The 17024-nt window shown below is 44.3% G+C and overlaps 1 protein-coding gene across 1 annotated transcript in view; it reads right to left on the reverse strand.

Annotated features, from left to right (window-relative positions):
• Positions 1 to 1510: 1510 nt before the first annotated feature.
• The window catches only part of LOC148508087 (uncharacterized), a 48356-nt gene continuing 32842 nt past the window's right edge, over positions 1511 to 17024 (reverse strand). Inside the window, exons 7-9 of the mRNA XM_088445195.1 lie at positions 15179 to 15276; positions 14897 to 14987; positions 1511 to 4665 (exon numbers count right to left, since the gene is read on the reverse strand). Coding sequence (XP_088301321.1) covers positions 3104 to 4665; positions 14897 to 14987; positions 15179 to 15276 — 1751 coding nt within the window. The 3' untranslated portion in view covers positions 1511 to 3103. The remainder of the gene's footprint in view (positions 4666 to 14896; positions 14988 to 15178; positions 15277 to 17024) is intronic.

Below are 17024 nucleotides of genomic sequence, written 5' to 3' on the forward strand. Positions count from 1 at the left end.
TGCTAAAAACCTCTATTGATTGCAAAAAAAAATAAAAATTTATTGCATTTATATATTATCAATAACTTGGAGTTGTGCACCTGAGATTTGTCTGTTTTTGTGCCTGCAATTAGTCTCAACAGGTAGCACCTCCCATTATATATTCACAGTGTGCAGTCCAGGAATCTTTCCCATAAATTAATAAATCTTACACTGTAATTTATGTTGTACGTTTTGAGCATATTTCTTGCATAAACTGAGTTTATCCAGTCTATACTCTGTCTCCTTTCGAAACTCTTTAAATAATTAAAACAATTGACTTGAGTACAACCTTTTGTGACATTAATGACAGCTGAAATAGTCGTAGCCAAGCACGCTATTTAAGTACATGGATACTGCAACACTATCCACCTTGAAAAAGATATCGTTGAGACGTTGAAACGCATAGGTGTTTTGCATGTACGATCCCGTGGATACGGCTCATTCTATCATCACCCGCCACCTAGACTCCGTGCTAATCATCTCCGGCTGAAAAACATCTGAGCAATATTGGTTTACCTACTGCTCTCAAGCTGAAGTGAGAAGTCCGTTGCTAATTGGAGCAGACTGACCGCTTGCACTGAACTGTCCCGTGGCAGACCAGACACGAGACGGGACTGCTGGATTCAATTAGGAGGCCGCCTCACTGACTAACAGCCGGAGCTGTATTTGAAAGAGTGAAGTTCTCAATACCCCAAGAACGCAGCCCCAGCAACAGACAGCAGTCATTGGCCAGTCGCTCCTTGCTGGTCGGATTGAGCGCATTACAATCTGGGCAACAAGGAGCATCACTTTTTATCCACAGCCATTCGCCCTCAGCACAGGACAGGAGTCTGCAGGTAACAACTGGCTGACAATATACTTTCCACTCAATGTATGGGATACTACCTGTTTACTAACGATCGAGTGATTTTGAATTAAAAAGACTGCGCTTTTATCTCTCTGGAGAAAAGAAAGTTTTTCAATATTTGGCCATAATCTAGGGATCTTACATTGGAAATCTACATGCTTTTACTACATACAAAATGATTTTAGGCTATTACTTTACATAGAATATATGTGTTATTTATTGCTGGTACTAATTGCTTGCTTGTTTTATTTATAAATAAATGTTTTATTATTGTTTGAACTATCGACTTGAGTATATTAACGGATATCCCCAGCCTCTGCGACTGTTACTTTACATATATGTTTTTCTATTTATGAGGGTGACTTCCTCATTCAGCCGCATAAAGACATGTGACATTTTTTTTTAACTCTTTAGCGCTTGGGTTTAATTTCTGGTTGTTTATACAGTCATAGCCAAAAGTTTTGAGAATGACACAAGTATTGGTTTTCCCAAAGTATGCTGCTTCAGTGTTTTTAGACCTTTTTGTCAGATGTTACTATGGTATACTAAAGTAAAATTACAAGCATTTCATAAGTGTCAAAGGCTTTTATTGACAATTACAGTTTATGCAAAGAGTCAATATTTGTAGTGTTGACCCTTCTTTTTCAAGACCTCTGCAATTCGCCCTGACATGCTGTCAATCAACTTCTGAGCCACATACTGAATGATGGACGCCCATTCTTGCCTAATCAATGCTTGGAGTTTGTCAGTGTTTGTAAGTTATTGTTTGTCCACCCGCCTCTCGAGGATTGACCATAAATTCTCAATGGGATTAAGGTCTGGGGAGTGTCCTGGCCATGGACCAGAAATTTTGATGTTTTGTTCCCCAAGCCACTTAGTTATCACTTTTGCCTTATGGCAAGGTGCTCCATCATGCTGGAAAAGGCATTGTTCATCACCAAACTGTTCTTGGATGGTTGGGAGAAGTTGCTCGGATGTTTTGGTACCTTTCTTTATTCATGGCTGTGTTCTTAGGCACAATTGTGAGTGAGCCCACTCCCTTGGCTGAGAAGTAGCCCCACGCATGGTCTCGGGATGCTTTACTGTTGGCATGACACAGGACTGAAGGTAGCGCTCACCTTCCTTCTCCGGACAAGCGTTTTTCCAGATGCCCCAAACAATCTGAAAGGGGATTCATCAGAGAAAATAGCTTTATCCCAGTCCTCAGCAGTCCTATCCCTGTACCTTTTGCAGAATATCAGTCTGTCCCTGATGTTTTTCCTGGAGAGAAGTGGCTTCTTTGCTGCCCTTCTTGACACCAGGCCATTCTCCAAAAGTCTTCGCCTCACTGTGCGTGCAGATGCACTCACACCTGCCTGCTGCCATTCCTGAGCAAGCTCTGCACTGGTGGTACCCCGATCCCACAGCTGAGTCAACTTTAGGAGATGGTCCTGGCACTTGCTGGACATTTTTGGGCACCCTGAAGTCTTCTTCACAACTATTGAACCTCTCTCCTTGAAGTTCTTGATGATCCAATAAATGGTTGATTTAGGGGCAATCTTACTAGCAGCAATATCCTTACCTTTGATGCCCTTTTTTGTGCAAAACAATATATAGATATAATTGGTGCATTTGTACAACACTGGCCACATAGTATCAGAGAGCTGCAATTGCACTGTGGGAACACACTATTGTGCAGCTTTGACCGTAGGTGAGAGAGTAACAGATAACAGAATGGATTATAAATGCAGAGTACAACAGAATGATGTAACAGTGTCTGAGATCCCACAATATGGGCTTGGAGTTGAAAGGAAACATCTAACACTGAAATGCAAACTGTGCTCCATAGACCCAAAATCTACATGGCCCCCTAATATCACTAGTCCATTGCAGGGATTATATATTAGGTTTCTATATAGCAAACGTGTCTGCTATTACTGTGAGTGATACAGATATCTAATAATGAGAACGCAATACGCTACGCACCTGAGCCAGCCATGTTTTCACCCAAAAATATCAAACTTCAATAAATATAAAATTAAAACCATGTGTGTTCCAAATTTAATATAAGAATATCTAACCCTGGAGCTTTTAACAGCCCTCAATAACTCATGATGTCAATATACCTTGGAGTATATTGCTCTATAAATGTATTCATGTCTGCTTTAATTTTTTTACATGAACATACACAGCTTTTATAATACTTTGTATAGATGTACCCGTTTCATGTATATCAGCTCATTGACATTGTATTTCTCACATGTGAGCTTTTTGATGTTTAAGAAGTTGCATTTTGTATGTAAAACATTTCCCACACTCAGAGCATTTAAATGGTTTATCATCTGTGTGACTTCTCTCATGTGTAACAAGACTGGATTTTACTGTAAAACATTTCCCACACTCTGAGCATGAAAACAGTTTCTGATCTGTGTGGAGTCTCTTATGTGCAACTAGATATGATTTTGTTGTAAAACATTTCCCACACTCAGAACATGGAAATGGTTTCTCCCCTGTGTGCATTCTCTCATGTATAACAAGTTGGGATTTATATGTAAAACATTTCCCACACTCAGAACATGAAAATGGCATCTCACCTGTGTGAGTCTTTTGATGTTCAACAAGACCTGATTTCCGTGTAAAACATTTCCCACACTCAGAGCATGGAAATGGCTTCTCACCCGTGTGAGTTCTCTCATGTTCAAAAAGAACTGACTTACGTGTAAAACATTTCCCACACTCAGCGCAGGTAAATTTCTCACCTGTGTGAAATCTCTCATGTACAACAAGAAGGGATTTATATGTAAAACATTTCCCACACTCAGAACATGGAAATAGTTTCTCACCTGTGTGACTTTTCTGATGTGTAGCAAGACTAGATTTCCATGTAAAACATTTCCCACATTCAGAGCATTTAAATGGTTTATCATCTGTGTGACTTCTCTCATGTGTAACAAGACTGGATTTTACTGTAAAACATTTCCCACACTCTGAGCATGAAAACAGTTTCTCATCTATGTGGAGTCTCTCATGTGCAACTAGATATGATTTTGTTTTAAAAAATTTCCCACACTCAGAACATGGAAATGGTTTCTCCCCTGTGTGCATTCTCTCATGTATAACAAGTTGGGATTTATATGTAAAACATTTCCCACACTCGGAACATGTAAATGGCATCTCACCTGTGTGAGTCTTTTGATGATCAACAAGACCTGATTTATGTGTAAAACATTTCTCACATTCAGAGCATTTAAATGGTTTCTCACCTGTGTGCGTTTTCTCATGTTCAAAAAGAGCTAATTTTCGTGTAAAACATTTCCCACACTCAGCGCAGGTAAATTTCTCACCTGTGTGAAATCTATTGTGTGTAACAAGATATGATTTCTGTGTAAAACATTTCCCACACTCAGCGCAGGTAAATTTCTCACCTGTGTAAAATCTATTGTGTGTAACAAGATGTGATTTCTGTGTAAAACATTTCCCACACTCATGGCATGGAAATGGCCTCTTACCTGTGTGAGATTTCGGATTTCTAACAAAAACCGACTGACGTATAGAACTCTTACTAAATTTAGACCTGGATATTATTATATCACCTCTATGAGCTGTACTTTCTATAGCAAGATCTGAATTATCCAGAGAACATTCCTCATTATTAGAGGGAGCAGATGACATGTTTGCACTGGGAAGTGCTGGATGTATATTTAGGGTAATGGGGTTTTCTGTTGGAGTATCTTGTCTTATGTTCTTATCTTCTATTTTAATATCTGTGGACATGATGAGATCTCCATCTGTGGTATTCCTGCTTGGGTCACCATCTACTGGAAACAAATGTATGAAAATAGACGTAATTGATTATACTGAGGAGCAAATGTTCATATATCATCATAAATATCAAAAATATCAAAACACTGCACCGAATTATGATAGTAAACAGAAAATTGCTATACCAAAAAAGAATAAACATAACTACGTATCTGGGGTTTTCACAGCACCGTGCTCCTTATTTCACTTCAGAGAAAAAAAATATAGCATGTGGAATGTCTTTGGGTACAATGAGAAACTATAACCTCTAATTGAACGATAGACAGTAACATGGCAGTGCTGCCAACCACATTACAGAAGGTGCTGTGAGCAACCCGCATACCCAGTTACAGGTTAAAAACATAACACATCTACGACTAAGTCCAGCTTAACCTCCCTTGATTTTACTATCCATTGACAATTTCACAATCTATTCATGTCCGCTGTCTTGGATTTGCCCTCAACTCCACCCTTTCCTTCAATCCCCACATTCATTCCCTCTTCCAGTCTTGCTGCTTCCACCTTCAAAATATCATTAGGATTAGACCCTCTCACCTTTTAGGCAAGTAAGACCCTCACCCACTTGGTCATCTCTAGACTGGATTACTGTAACCTCCTATGTGGCATCCCCAAATCCCATTTCGCTCCACTCCAATCTGTCCTCAGTGCTGCTGCCTGGCTCATCTTCTCCAAACTAACTGCTTCTGCCTACCCTCTACTACAGGCCCTACGCTGGCACCCTATCCCCTTCAGAACCCAAATCAAAGTCCTCACACTCACCAATAAAGCCTAGTTTTCATGCCAGTGCCGGAGGGTGGCAGGACACTCAAAAAGAGGAGATATGGTAAGAACTTACCTTAATAAAGGGAAACAAAAGACAAGATAGGATTTACTTTGTGCACTGATGGTGTCTGAATACTTTCAGTTTCAAGTGTTTCTCTGAATTATCTTAAAACATCACTTTTATTAGGTATGATTAAAATGGTAATCATTAGGTCCGACAAATTGGCGAAATATATATTAAAACAAATAGTTACAGTAAGAAAATATATAGATGTGTTGAAAATTGAAAAAAAGGTGATTAAAATATCGTCTGGCGCCGGACTGCTACACGTTTAGTCTAATATGTATCCGGTATTGGGCTAAGATGACTTATGAAGTGTTCATGGAGTAGTATCAATATTAGATTGTTAACAATCTAATATTGATACTACTCCATGAACACTTCATAAGTCATCTTAGCCCAATACCGGATACATATTAGACTAAACGTGTAGCAGTCCGGCGCCAGACGATATTTTAATCACCTTTTTTTCAATTTTCAACACATCTATATATTTTCTTACTGTAACAATTTGTTTAATATATATTTCCCCATATTTGTCGGACCTAATGATTACCATTTTAATCATACCTAATAAAAGTGATGTTTTAAGATAATTCAGAGAAACACTTGAAACTGAAAGTATTCAGACACCATCAGTGCACAAAGTAAATCCTATCTTGTCTTTTGTTTCCCTTTATTCATGTTGATTATAGGATTTCAAGGTAGCACCTCCATAACTATGTAAATACTATACAAGGAATAATATATTTGGAGTGGATGGGCCAGGGAATAATAAGAAAACATATTTGATTTCTCTTGATATTATATAACCATTTCTATATATTGGTGCGAGATCTTTTCTTTGTTAGTTTCTATAAGAACTTACCTTAGTTATCTCCCTATCTACGAGGTTCTTAGGGTCCGCAGGTGACCTTGGGGTATAGGTGATGACGTAGGCATCGGGCACCATGTAATCAAATTCTTTTCCTTCCAGGATGCACTGGTCCCCCTCCATACCCCGCCTCCCAGCCAGGGCAATACTCAGTTTAGTAGCAAGCCAGAGGCCGGAGGAGAGTACTGTGAGAGAGAAGGAAGTCCGGAACGTACAAGAATCACATTCTCGCTAGGAAGGAGGCAGAGACTGTAGACCAGACAACAACGTAGCTCCCGTACAGAGCATAAGGGCGGGTGCCCTGTGGACCCTAAGAACCTCGTAGAAAGGGAGAAAACTAAGGTAAGTTCTTACTCTATTCTACTATGGTGTCCCTTAGGGTCCACTGGTGACCTTGGGGATGTCCCAAAGCAGTTCCCCCTAAGGGTGGGTACGCTCCTGTACAGAAAGGAGGACCCGCCGCCCAAACGAAGCATCCTGAGGGGCGAAGGTATCAAATGAATAATACCTTACAAAAGGTCTGTACTGAAGACCATAGCCAGTATGATAGTACGTAGCGTCTCCATCCGGAAACGAGGAACCCTGAGAAACCCGTTTAGGCACTTGAGGTTCAGGATAGGGCGGTAGGTCCCATTGGGCTTTTTCACCAAAAACAAGTTGGAATAAAACCCCCTGCCCCGCTGTGACTCTGGTACTGGGACAATCACTCCTGCCTTGCGCAGGGAACATACCGCCTCCTGTATTAATAAGGCTTTGTCCTTGTTGGAGACGTTCAAATTGAAGAACTGATGAGGGGGTCAGCTGCGAAACGAGAGGGAATAACCCCGAGAGACCACCTCTCTTACCCAGGCATCCGTTGTGGTTTGATGCCTGTACTGGGTAAACTGAAGAAGTCGGCCTCCCACTGTGGGGTCCCCCAAAGGAAGGCCCGCCCCGTCATGCTGTGGACTTGTCATCCGGTTTAGAGGCTGGACGCCTAGTACTCCAAGCTTGCTTTTTAGGCCTGCTAGTCTTCCTAACAGCCGTCTGCTTAGGAATGACTGGTTTTTAAACCTATTCTGCGCTCTGTAGGGCCGAAAGGATGGAGTTCGGGAAACAGAGGGGACTGAGGCTGATGGCAGGGGAGCCGACTTGGCCGCTGCCAAAGTGTCCACGATCTTGTCTAAATCTGGACCAAATAATACCTTCCCATGGTAGGGTAAAACCTCCAGCCCCATTTTAGAGTCCGCATCCGCCCTCCATGACCGGAGCCATAAGGACCTGCGCGCTGTGACAGCTGCGGCTGACACTCTGGAGGATAACAGGCTGACATCCAAAGCTGCCTCATTCATATAAGTAGCCGAGTCCCTTACCTTGCCCACCAGCGACAGCTGGTCCTCTGAAGCATCAGGAGACAGGGACTCCTCCAACAAATCCGCCCAGGATTCCACAGCCAAGAGATAGCCATAGACGGTCTGGCCACTGCTCCTGACAAGGAGTAAATAGACTTTAGGCAGTTTTCCACCTTCCGGTCAGTTGAGTCCTTTAAGGACGCAACGGAAGGCATAGGTAAGGTCGCACTTCTGACTAAGCGTGTTACATGGGAGTCCACTACAGGAGGTGAAACCCATTTCTTGAAGTACTCCCCAGGAAAGGGGTATGTATTAACCAGACGCTTTTGTGGCTGGAACCGCCTTGCCGGAGCCTTCCACGCCTCCTCCAGATAATCCACTAGCTGATCTGACAGAGGGAAAATGGCAGTAGAACTTTTAATCCTCTTAAACTAGGGGTGTTTATATTTAACAGCCAGAGGGTTATCTTCCTCCTCAATAACCAACACCTCTTTTACTGCACGGACTAGGCCCGGAATGTAAATACTGGACTTGTGCTGCTCATCCCTTGGGAATAGTTCCGAGTCAGACTCTGGAAGTACCCCATCATCTTCGGACGACCCCTCATCCTCTTCCACATAGGGATGCCAAGGAGACACAAACAGCCTTTTTGCCAACACCCTAGGGGTCCTAGATAGTGAATCAGGGTCTGAGTCTGCAGACAGGTTGACCTGAGACCCCTGTGGTACATTAACCACCTGCGGTGCCAACTGGATGTGCGGCATAGGAGCTAGAACCAGTGGTTGTTGTGAAGACCCAACTTGGGGGATTATAGGGGGCACATTCATGCGAACCATAAGCGTCTGCAGTGCCTGAGCAAAGCACGCCCACGGAGGTTCTTGCACAGTCCCGAGGACTGAAGAGGGACCCGGAGGTACATAACACCTACCACATAAGCCCTCACACAGCACATCAGTCTCCCCAATGCCAGCAGCACAACGCACACAGGACGGCAAGGCGGGGATAGTCACCCGGGTATTATCCTCACCGCTGGACAGATATATACAGATATATATAGGTGTGTAAATAAGGGTACAAGTGTACACCAAAACTGCTTGTGACCCAACCAGACTTAAACAGCAAGTCAGAGGTTAACAGAAAAACAGTGTACAGCAATAACTTTTAGTAGAAAGTAAAGCAGACACATTCAGATGTTAGCAAACAGTCACAAACAATGCAGGAGGAAAAACTCCGCACTACCTGGCACTTTAAATCAACCTTAAAGCCAATGAAGACTGAAAGGGTTAAAAGTGCTGCAAATAAACTTCAAAACCCAAATGGGGATACTGAAGGCTGCAACTACATACCGGACCCGGGAATCAGAGTATGTAGGGGGACACAGGACACCAGCTACTCACCGCTGCCTAGGGAAAATGGCCACCAAATGCTTGCTGGGGGGTGGTGCCTGCAGGAGGATTCCACTGTAGCATGGCCTGAGAGCGGAGCAAAGGCGCGCTGATTGGGGGGGGGAGGGGCCGGCTGCTGTGCAGGCGGGCCATCTCTCCCGACCAGGCTGAGATCCGCCAGGGACGCCGGGCCCTTACTCCTCCAGAGCCCGGCTGTTATATGTCCCTGGTGGTCTAGTGGATGCCGGGGTATGGGGTCCAAGCGCCACTGCTGGCCGGCGCCGGGCATCCCCTACCTGGCGCTAATAGGCTGCCTTGCGGCAGTTCCCTTACTCACGGATACCGCTCGCAGCATGTCCGCCCCCCCCCCCCCAGCTGCTGTGCAGCCCTAGGAGCCGGCGTGTCGCGCTAGCAGGGACACACCGCTCCCTGCCGAGACACGCGGCTCCGGCGGGGGGAGTTGTAGGAGCGGTGGTCCTGACTTCCACTGGATTGTAAGGGCCGCCGCCCATCCCGCTGACTCCAGTCAGCAGAGTCTTTAATCTTCAGGGGCTTCTTCTACAGCCCCCCTTTATTTGATGCCCTGTGCTCCCCAACCTCTCGGCCGGGGCACCACACTAAACTGAGTATTGCCCTGGCTGGGAGGCGGGATATGGAGGGGGACCAGTGCATCCTGGGAGGAAAAGAATTTGATTGCATGGTGCCCGATGCCTACGTCCTTAAGACGCAATCCCTTTTTATCACTGTAGGGGGCACGCCCAGCATTCAGAGATACAGGGTAGCATGGGGATTTTGCTCCCCCACACTACGCAGCGATTTGTGATAAATTCAGAATGCAGACTACGTTCTGTTTTGAATATTTACACATTACCAGTTTCGTGCACTCCTGAAGTAAATCTAACAAGCTCAGGAGTCCCAGCCCATTTGAACGGATGTGTATTTACGATCCAGGGGCCGCAGAGGCGCCATCTCCATTTTATATTCTCTTTTGGCCAACCCACACACTGATTTTTAAGGAGCCCTTTGAAAAGGCTTGGAAACAAGATTTGGGTCTATATCTAGCTGATGAAGAGTGGTGTCCAAAACATCTATCAATACTAACTTCAAAAGGCAAATGCCTACAAAATGTATACACGGTAATACATGGTCAATGACAAGGTCCATCACATCTTCCCGGCCGCCTCAGACTTATGCTGGAAGCACTCGGGACACAAAGGTACATTTTATTATTAACACGTCTGGTGGGACTGTCCTTTGATCATATCCTACTGGAGCGAAGTCCTTGCCCTTATCAGTAAGGTTCTTGGTTTGTCCCCCGCAAAAGACCCCCTAAATACCTTCCTATGTAAACCTCTGAGAGGGATTTCAAAGCCCATAAATAAACTTTGTAAACATATCTTTAATGCAGCCAAACATTTAATTGTTGTTCAATGGAAACAACCTACTGCTCCTTCTTTACAGGCACCTATTAATAAAATATGGTACACAGGTTCCATGGGAAACATTACTGGCCTGCTCCATATGACTCCGTAGATAAATTTCATGTCAGCTGGGGTCCCTGGTACCTCTACTTCCATAGACAAATCCCAGGTACTTTATACTACTACTGTTTGGCCCTACTAGGGATGTGGGGGCTCGGATTAGTTTGGATTTTCCCGCCAAAAATCAAGTCTCAGAAAGAGGCAAAACGTCATCTTTCATGGACAAACATCATTATTCCTGGACAAAAGTCCATGAAAGATGATGTTTTGCTCTTTCTGAGTCCTGATTTTTGGCGGGAAAAAAAGTCAGAATTTGGTGGGAAAATTTGAACTAATCCGAGCCCGCACATCCCTACTTTCTACAGGTTATGTTTCCTTTGAGGAATTTTATCCCTTTGGAAATTCGATTGTGTATGAATAAATGATTGGATTGACTGTATCTGGAGTATTGAGCTTCTTCTCCTTTTTGGATACATACAATAAGTGGGAAAACACTTATGAGAATCTATACAAAGAAACCTTGATGTGCAAATACAACATCTAAGATACTGTGAGTGGGGTACGCTATTCTAAAGAAACCTTTACAATATTTTTACCATCCACTTTAGAGTGAGTTAATGGTACGCTGTACCTCTTATCTTCTGACACACATTGGGTAATGGTTGTTCCGTTTAAAGATACCACATGGTGTTTCCTTTGTGATTAGGGTATGCTCTATTCTCTACTAGGGATGTGCAGGCTCGGATTAGTTCGGATTTTCCCGCCAAATTCTGATTTTTTTTCCAACAAAAAACGGGTCTCAGAAAGAGGCAAAACATCATCTTTCATGGACAATCATCATCTTTCATGGACTTTTGTCCAAGAATGATGTTTGACCGTGAAAGATGATGTTTTGCCTCTGAGACCCGTTTTTGGCGGGAAAAATAAAAATTTTAGCGAGAAAATTCGAACTAATCCGAGCCTGCACATCCCTATTCTCTACTCACTTAGAATGTGAATCTCCTTCTCCCTAAATTAACAACTGTACTACAGATTAGTGACAACATATGTTTCCTTTGTTTCCATGCAAATACTTATTGGAGGGAAACAACTGTGAAGTAAAAAGAAGGAAAGAAAGAAGTGTGTGAAGACAAATTCCTAACACAAGGGACGTCTTATGATCTGATTTAATAAGTATATACCTGTACCAAGCACCTGTGTACCTCTTTTTTCGCTTTTATTCTCTTTGCTTTTATATGTATGGTTATGGTGATTTCCATTTAATGAACTAGGAGGTCCTCCAGGCAGCTGTTGCGTATACAGTTTGAAACCCTACACATTTAAATCGTATTTGCAATGTTTTTGGTTCACATACTTTGTAAGGTGCTGTGGTCCTCATATAAATAAAGGTTAATTACACTATTAGTGAGTCCACGATGTCTAATTTGAATTTACAAAATAATCTACAATTAGTTTATTAGAATTATAAATGTACATGCAGCAAATATGACTCTTGCTATACAGATAACGTGTTCTCTTATAATACAACACAACTGGATTACCGAGCAGACTGCACAGGCCCAGCCACGGTGACCTGCAGACATTGGTGAGTAACATTCCCCAAGCTCACACATTGCCCAGCTAGTATCATGGGACAGGAAACCACATAAGCCAGTGACACTGGGCAACCAGTCACTTCTCTCACACGCACACTGGGAACGTGGAATCACAGTAGCTGTGGGCCACACTAGCAGCGTGTCCTAGATACTGGTTACCACTACTCACAGTTCTCCAGGTGGACACAAAGGTAACAAATGACAACAGTGGAACAGTCACTATATGTCCGTGTGGTCACACTCAGGTGGCAAATCACTCTCAGTCACACTACTATTTTAGGCTAAATCATTCATTTTAGAAAAGCACTGGTGGAAGGACTGTACTATGGGGAGTGTGTGGTTATAGTTTTTTGTGATGGGGTCATGTGTGGTTTTACAGTGCAGGGAGGAAACTGGATAAATCTCTTGGCTGGTAACACACAAACATGCAGATTTGTCCACATACCTCTATCCTCCGTTTGCTACAAGTCTTGTTACACATAACACGTGAGCACCATGCGACTCGGTAGCTGCGAGCGTCTGATTAAAATTATATGTTAGTGAAGGTGTCACCTGCGCAAATAAACTGGTTTTCTGTGTGTCCCTACGTAAGTAACACCTCAATGCTGCCTCTTATGGAATCCCTACTTTACAAGAAAGTTAAATAATGAACAATATCAGCCCTGGCGCAAATGATATGTTATCGTCAGTAATTTATGTGTGGATCATAAAAAGTTAATACTTTTATATAAAAGTATATTATTTAAAAGACCTGGTGGACATTCACATGCAAGTAAAGAGAATATATACTTGCATAATGATGTATTCATACAATGCTAAACATATGCAGTACTATTCCAAATGTTGTTATATTTCACTATCCTAGTGCATTGTGATAGCCGCACATGTATAGTAACAGCAGTTAAAAAGTTCCTTTAGGATGCATAAGTCCTACAGGTAATTCTCTCCTCGCTTATGGCAGATGGCCGGGCTCTCCTTTCAGCTTTACAGCTTTGCTATTCCAACTCGTTTCATCAGCCTGACAAAGGGTCTCATTCAGACCCGCTCGCGAGCGCAAGACGCTCGCAAGCGGGTCGATGGTACCCAAATGCGCATGCGCACGACGGAGGGAGCTCGACCCATGCGCGAGACCCGGCGAGCGACGGGGTAGCCGTCGCTCAGGGTCTCGCACCAAAGGGGGCGTGCTGTCGATGGTGAGTGACAGCACGCCTCCTTTGGTGGGCGTGCCGGGGGCGTGGCTGCCAGACGGAGGCGTTCCCAAGGGAACGCCTACCGTCTGGGTCCGGCCCCACTGACATCACAAGTGATGTCAGTGGGAGTGATTTTGGCTCTGATAGAGCCAAAATCACTCCAGGGCTTGCGGCAGCGAGACCCTACCGCAGGGTCTCGTCGCAAGCCCGATGGTCTTGACCATCGCGACCATCATCATGGACGCTCGCATAAGCTGTGGGTGGTAACCCACAGCTATGCGAGCGTCCAAGAGGCCGCTCCAAGTTGAGGTAGGAGGGCCCTGATTCAGAGCGAGCGCTCTGGTCAGAGCGTCCGGCTCTGAATCAGGCCCAAAGCCCGCAAGAAGAGAGAAATGCGTTGGTATAGCAACTGCCAGGAGTGAAGCCAGAGCGTCCACATTCTGGAAGCAAGTCACTGTCATTACCTTAGACGGGACCGCTTAAGGAGCAGAGGAATTGTGCCGAGCTGTAAAGCTGAAAGGAGAACCCGGCCATCTGCGATAAATGAGGAGAGAATTACCCGTAGGACTCTTAATAGAGGGCGCAACAGACATACATCCGGACTGCCGACAGGTGAGAAAAGGAACAATCTTCACCCGGCCAGGTTTACCGGTAAGCTATAAACAATTACACAGCGCTGTTCATTTTTTTAAGCATTGCACTTTATACAGAGATCAGACCGTCTAATTGACTTTTATGTATCCTAAAGGAACTTTTTAACTGCTGTTACTATACATGTGCAGCTAGCACAGTACACTGGGATAGTGAAATATAACAACATTTGGAATAGTACTGCATATGTTTAGCATTGTATGAATACATCATTATGCAAGTATATATTCTCTTTACTTGCATGTGAATGTCCACCAGGTCTTTTAAATAAAATTAATTTATATAAAAGTATTCACCTTTTATGATCCACACATAAATTAATGACGATAACATATCATTTGCGCCAGGGCTAATATTGTTCATTATTTAAAATTATATGTGGTATGCCTACATGCTGTGCGCGACTGCAGGTGTAACTGCATGCAAAATGCTACGTTACAGTGTCACAGCTGCTGCGACACTGTAATGTAGCATTTCACATGCAGATACCGCTGCAGTTGCAATACGACACATTTTAAAGGAAAAAGATGCACGAAAAGACGCTCAGAGCTACAGAGTCATAAGAAGGGCTGTTTAATGCTAAAGGAGGCTAGATGTATGTGGATATATCTGTTTAATGTGAGGGGGAGAACAGGAGTATAATAGGGGCTGATGGCTCCTAATGTATGAGATACACCAGAGAGTGTGGGGAGGAGACTGGTCAGATCTCTGGGCTGGTGACACAGTGACATGATGTGAGGAGAGTAGAGTCTAATAGGGGCTAATGGCTCCTGCTTTCCCCACAGGGCAGGTACATTTTCTGTACTGACAGGGGGAGGGTACAGAATAAGAGACTGATGTAGTGACAGAACAAGGAGAATATGTGGCTATTTTCTTTAATAAGTGATTATTACTCACCTGTGTTGATATCTGTAGGGTTTATCTCCTCCTTACACTTCACATATGTGTCTTCTAGTCCATCCATCTTAATATCAGTCATATCTTCACCCTATGTAATTAACAAAACAATAAAATATTCCTTCTATATAAAACGCAAAACAATAAAATAACACTATATTGTCTGTTTTCATTAATTAAAATAAATCAGTAGATTATCAGAGTTAGAAACACATCACTATATGATCTGTAGAGAAGTTTTATAAGTCACGTTGGTGTAACGTGACCCTATATGCCACCTACCTGATCCTTCTGTGCGGTCCTGTGATTCTCCTCTGTACAGTCCTGGGAATAAAGAGGACGGGAACATCTCTCTGGGGTATCTCTGTTACTGGGTCCATCTGTAGGAGACACACAGTGACTGAGGTGTGTGTGTATATATATCACACACAACTCCCTATAACGTATCCCTTGTATGTTCCAACCCTAAAGAACTTTGTCCCACTTGAGAACACTATTCAGCAAGGTAATGAGTGAGGAAAGCTGAAAACTTACCATAGATAGATTGATGCCGAACATAGAACCTCATACTCAGTGTTCAGGAGACAGAAAAAGCCTAATTTCATCACACATCCAAAAATAAGGAGAGTTATGGTAAAACTTACCTTCGTTAACGCTCTTTCTTCGAAGTCCATAGGGTCCACAGAGAGTGGGTTGTAGGTGGGACCTGGAGGACCGGACACCAACAGCAAAGCATTTCAATCCCACGATGCTCTGGTCCTTCCCCCTATACCCTGCCCACAGCCTTAAGACACTTCAGTTTTGTTAACAAGCTGAAGGCAGGAGCAGGACAGGAGAGAAGGAAGACTGGTACATTGAAGAATCACACTTAGAGAAGGAAACAAGTGACCAAGAGAAGAAGCCCATAGAAGCCAGGTGTGTCAGGGCGGGTGTCCTGTGGACTTCGAGGAAAATAAAGGTAAGTTTTACCATAACTCTCCTTTTCTTCTTCAGGGTCCATAGGGCTCCACAGGGAGACACTGGGGATGCCCCAAAGCAGTTCAAGGGCGGGAACGCTCCTGCACTGATAGAACCCTACGCCCGAAGGAAGCATCCTGAGGCGCAAATGTATCTAAGGCATAAAACCTAAGAAAGGTGTGGCCAGTAAATGAGGTGGCCGGCCTTGCATAGCTGTTCAGTTGAGACACCACGCCGGGCTACCCACAATGGACCCACAAAGCGAGTAGAATGAGCAGAGACTGTAGATGGCACAGGAAGGCCACTCTGTGTGTAAGCCTGTGAGATAGTCGTGTGAATCCATCTGGCCAGAGTCTGGCCATTCCTTTTTGTGAAAATCATACAGGACAAAGAGGGAGTCCGATTTTCTGATGGAAGTAGTACGGTCCACGTAGATTTTTAGCGCACGCACCACATCCAAAGAGGCTTCACCTTCCAAGAGGTCTGGTGAATTAAAGGCCGGAACAACTATTTCCTCATTCAGGTGGAAGTGAGAAACCACCTTGGGAAGGAAACGTGGGCGTGTTCGAAAAATAGCTCTGCCCTGATGAAAAATGAAAAAGGGGGAGCGACATGAAAGCACCCCTAAATACAATGCCCCATGGGCAGATGCTTTTGACAGATTAAACAGAGGCCCTGATTCAGAGCCGGACGCTCTGACAGAGCGCTCGCTCTGAATCAGGGCCGTCTAGAGCGGCCTCCTGGCCACTCGTATAGCTGTGGGTGACCACCCACAGCTATAGCGAGCGGCCAGGCAGATGGTCACGATGGTCAAGACCATCGCGACCATCGGGCTTGCGACGAGACCCTTGTGGTAGGGTTTCCTTGCCGCAAGCCCTGGAGTGCTTTCGGCTCTAACAGAGCCGAAAGCACTCCCACTGACATCACTTGTGATGTCAGTGGGGCCGGCCCCAGATGGTAGGCGTTCCCATGAGAACGCTTCCGTCTGGGCAGCCACGCCCCCGGCACGCCCACCAAAGGGGGCGTGCTGTCACTCAACATCGACAGCACGCCCCCTTTGGTACGAGACCCGGAGCAACGGTTTGCCCGTCGCTATCCGGGTCTCGTGCATGTGCACGACGGAGCCGGCTCCGTCGTGCGCATGCGCACTGGGCCATCATCGACCCGCTTG

Source organism: Taudactylus pleione, unplaced genomic scaffold (assembly GCF_031769625.1).
Source record: "Taudactylus pleione unplaced genomic scaffold, aTauple2 ptg000377l, whole genome shotgun sequence".
NCBI lineage: Eukaryota > Metazoa > Chordata > Amphibia > Anura > Myobatrachidae > Taudactylus > Taudactylus pleione.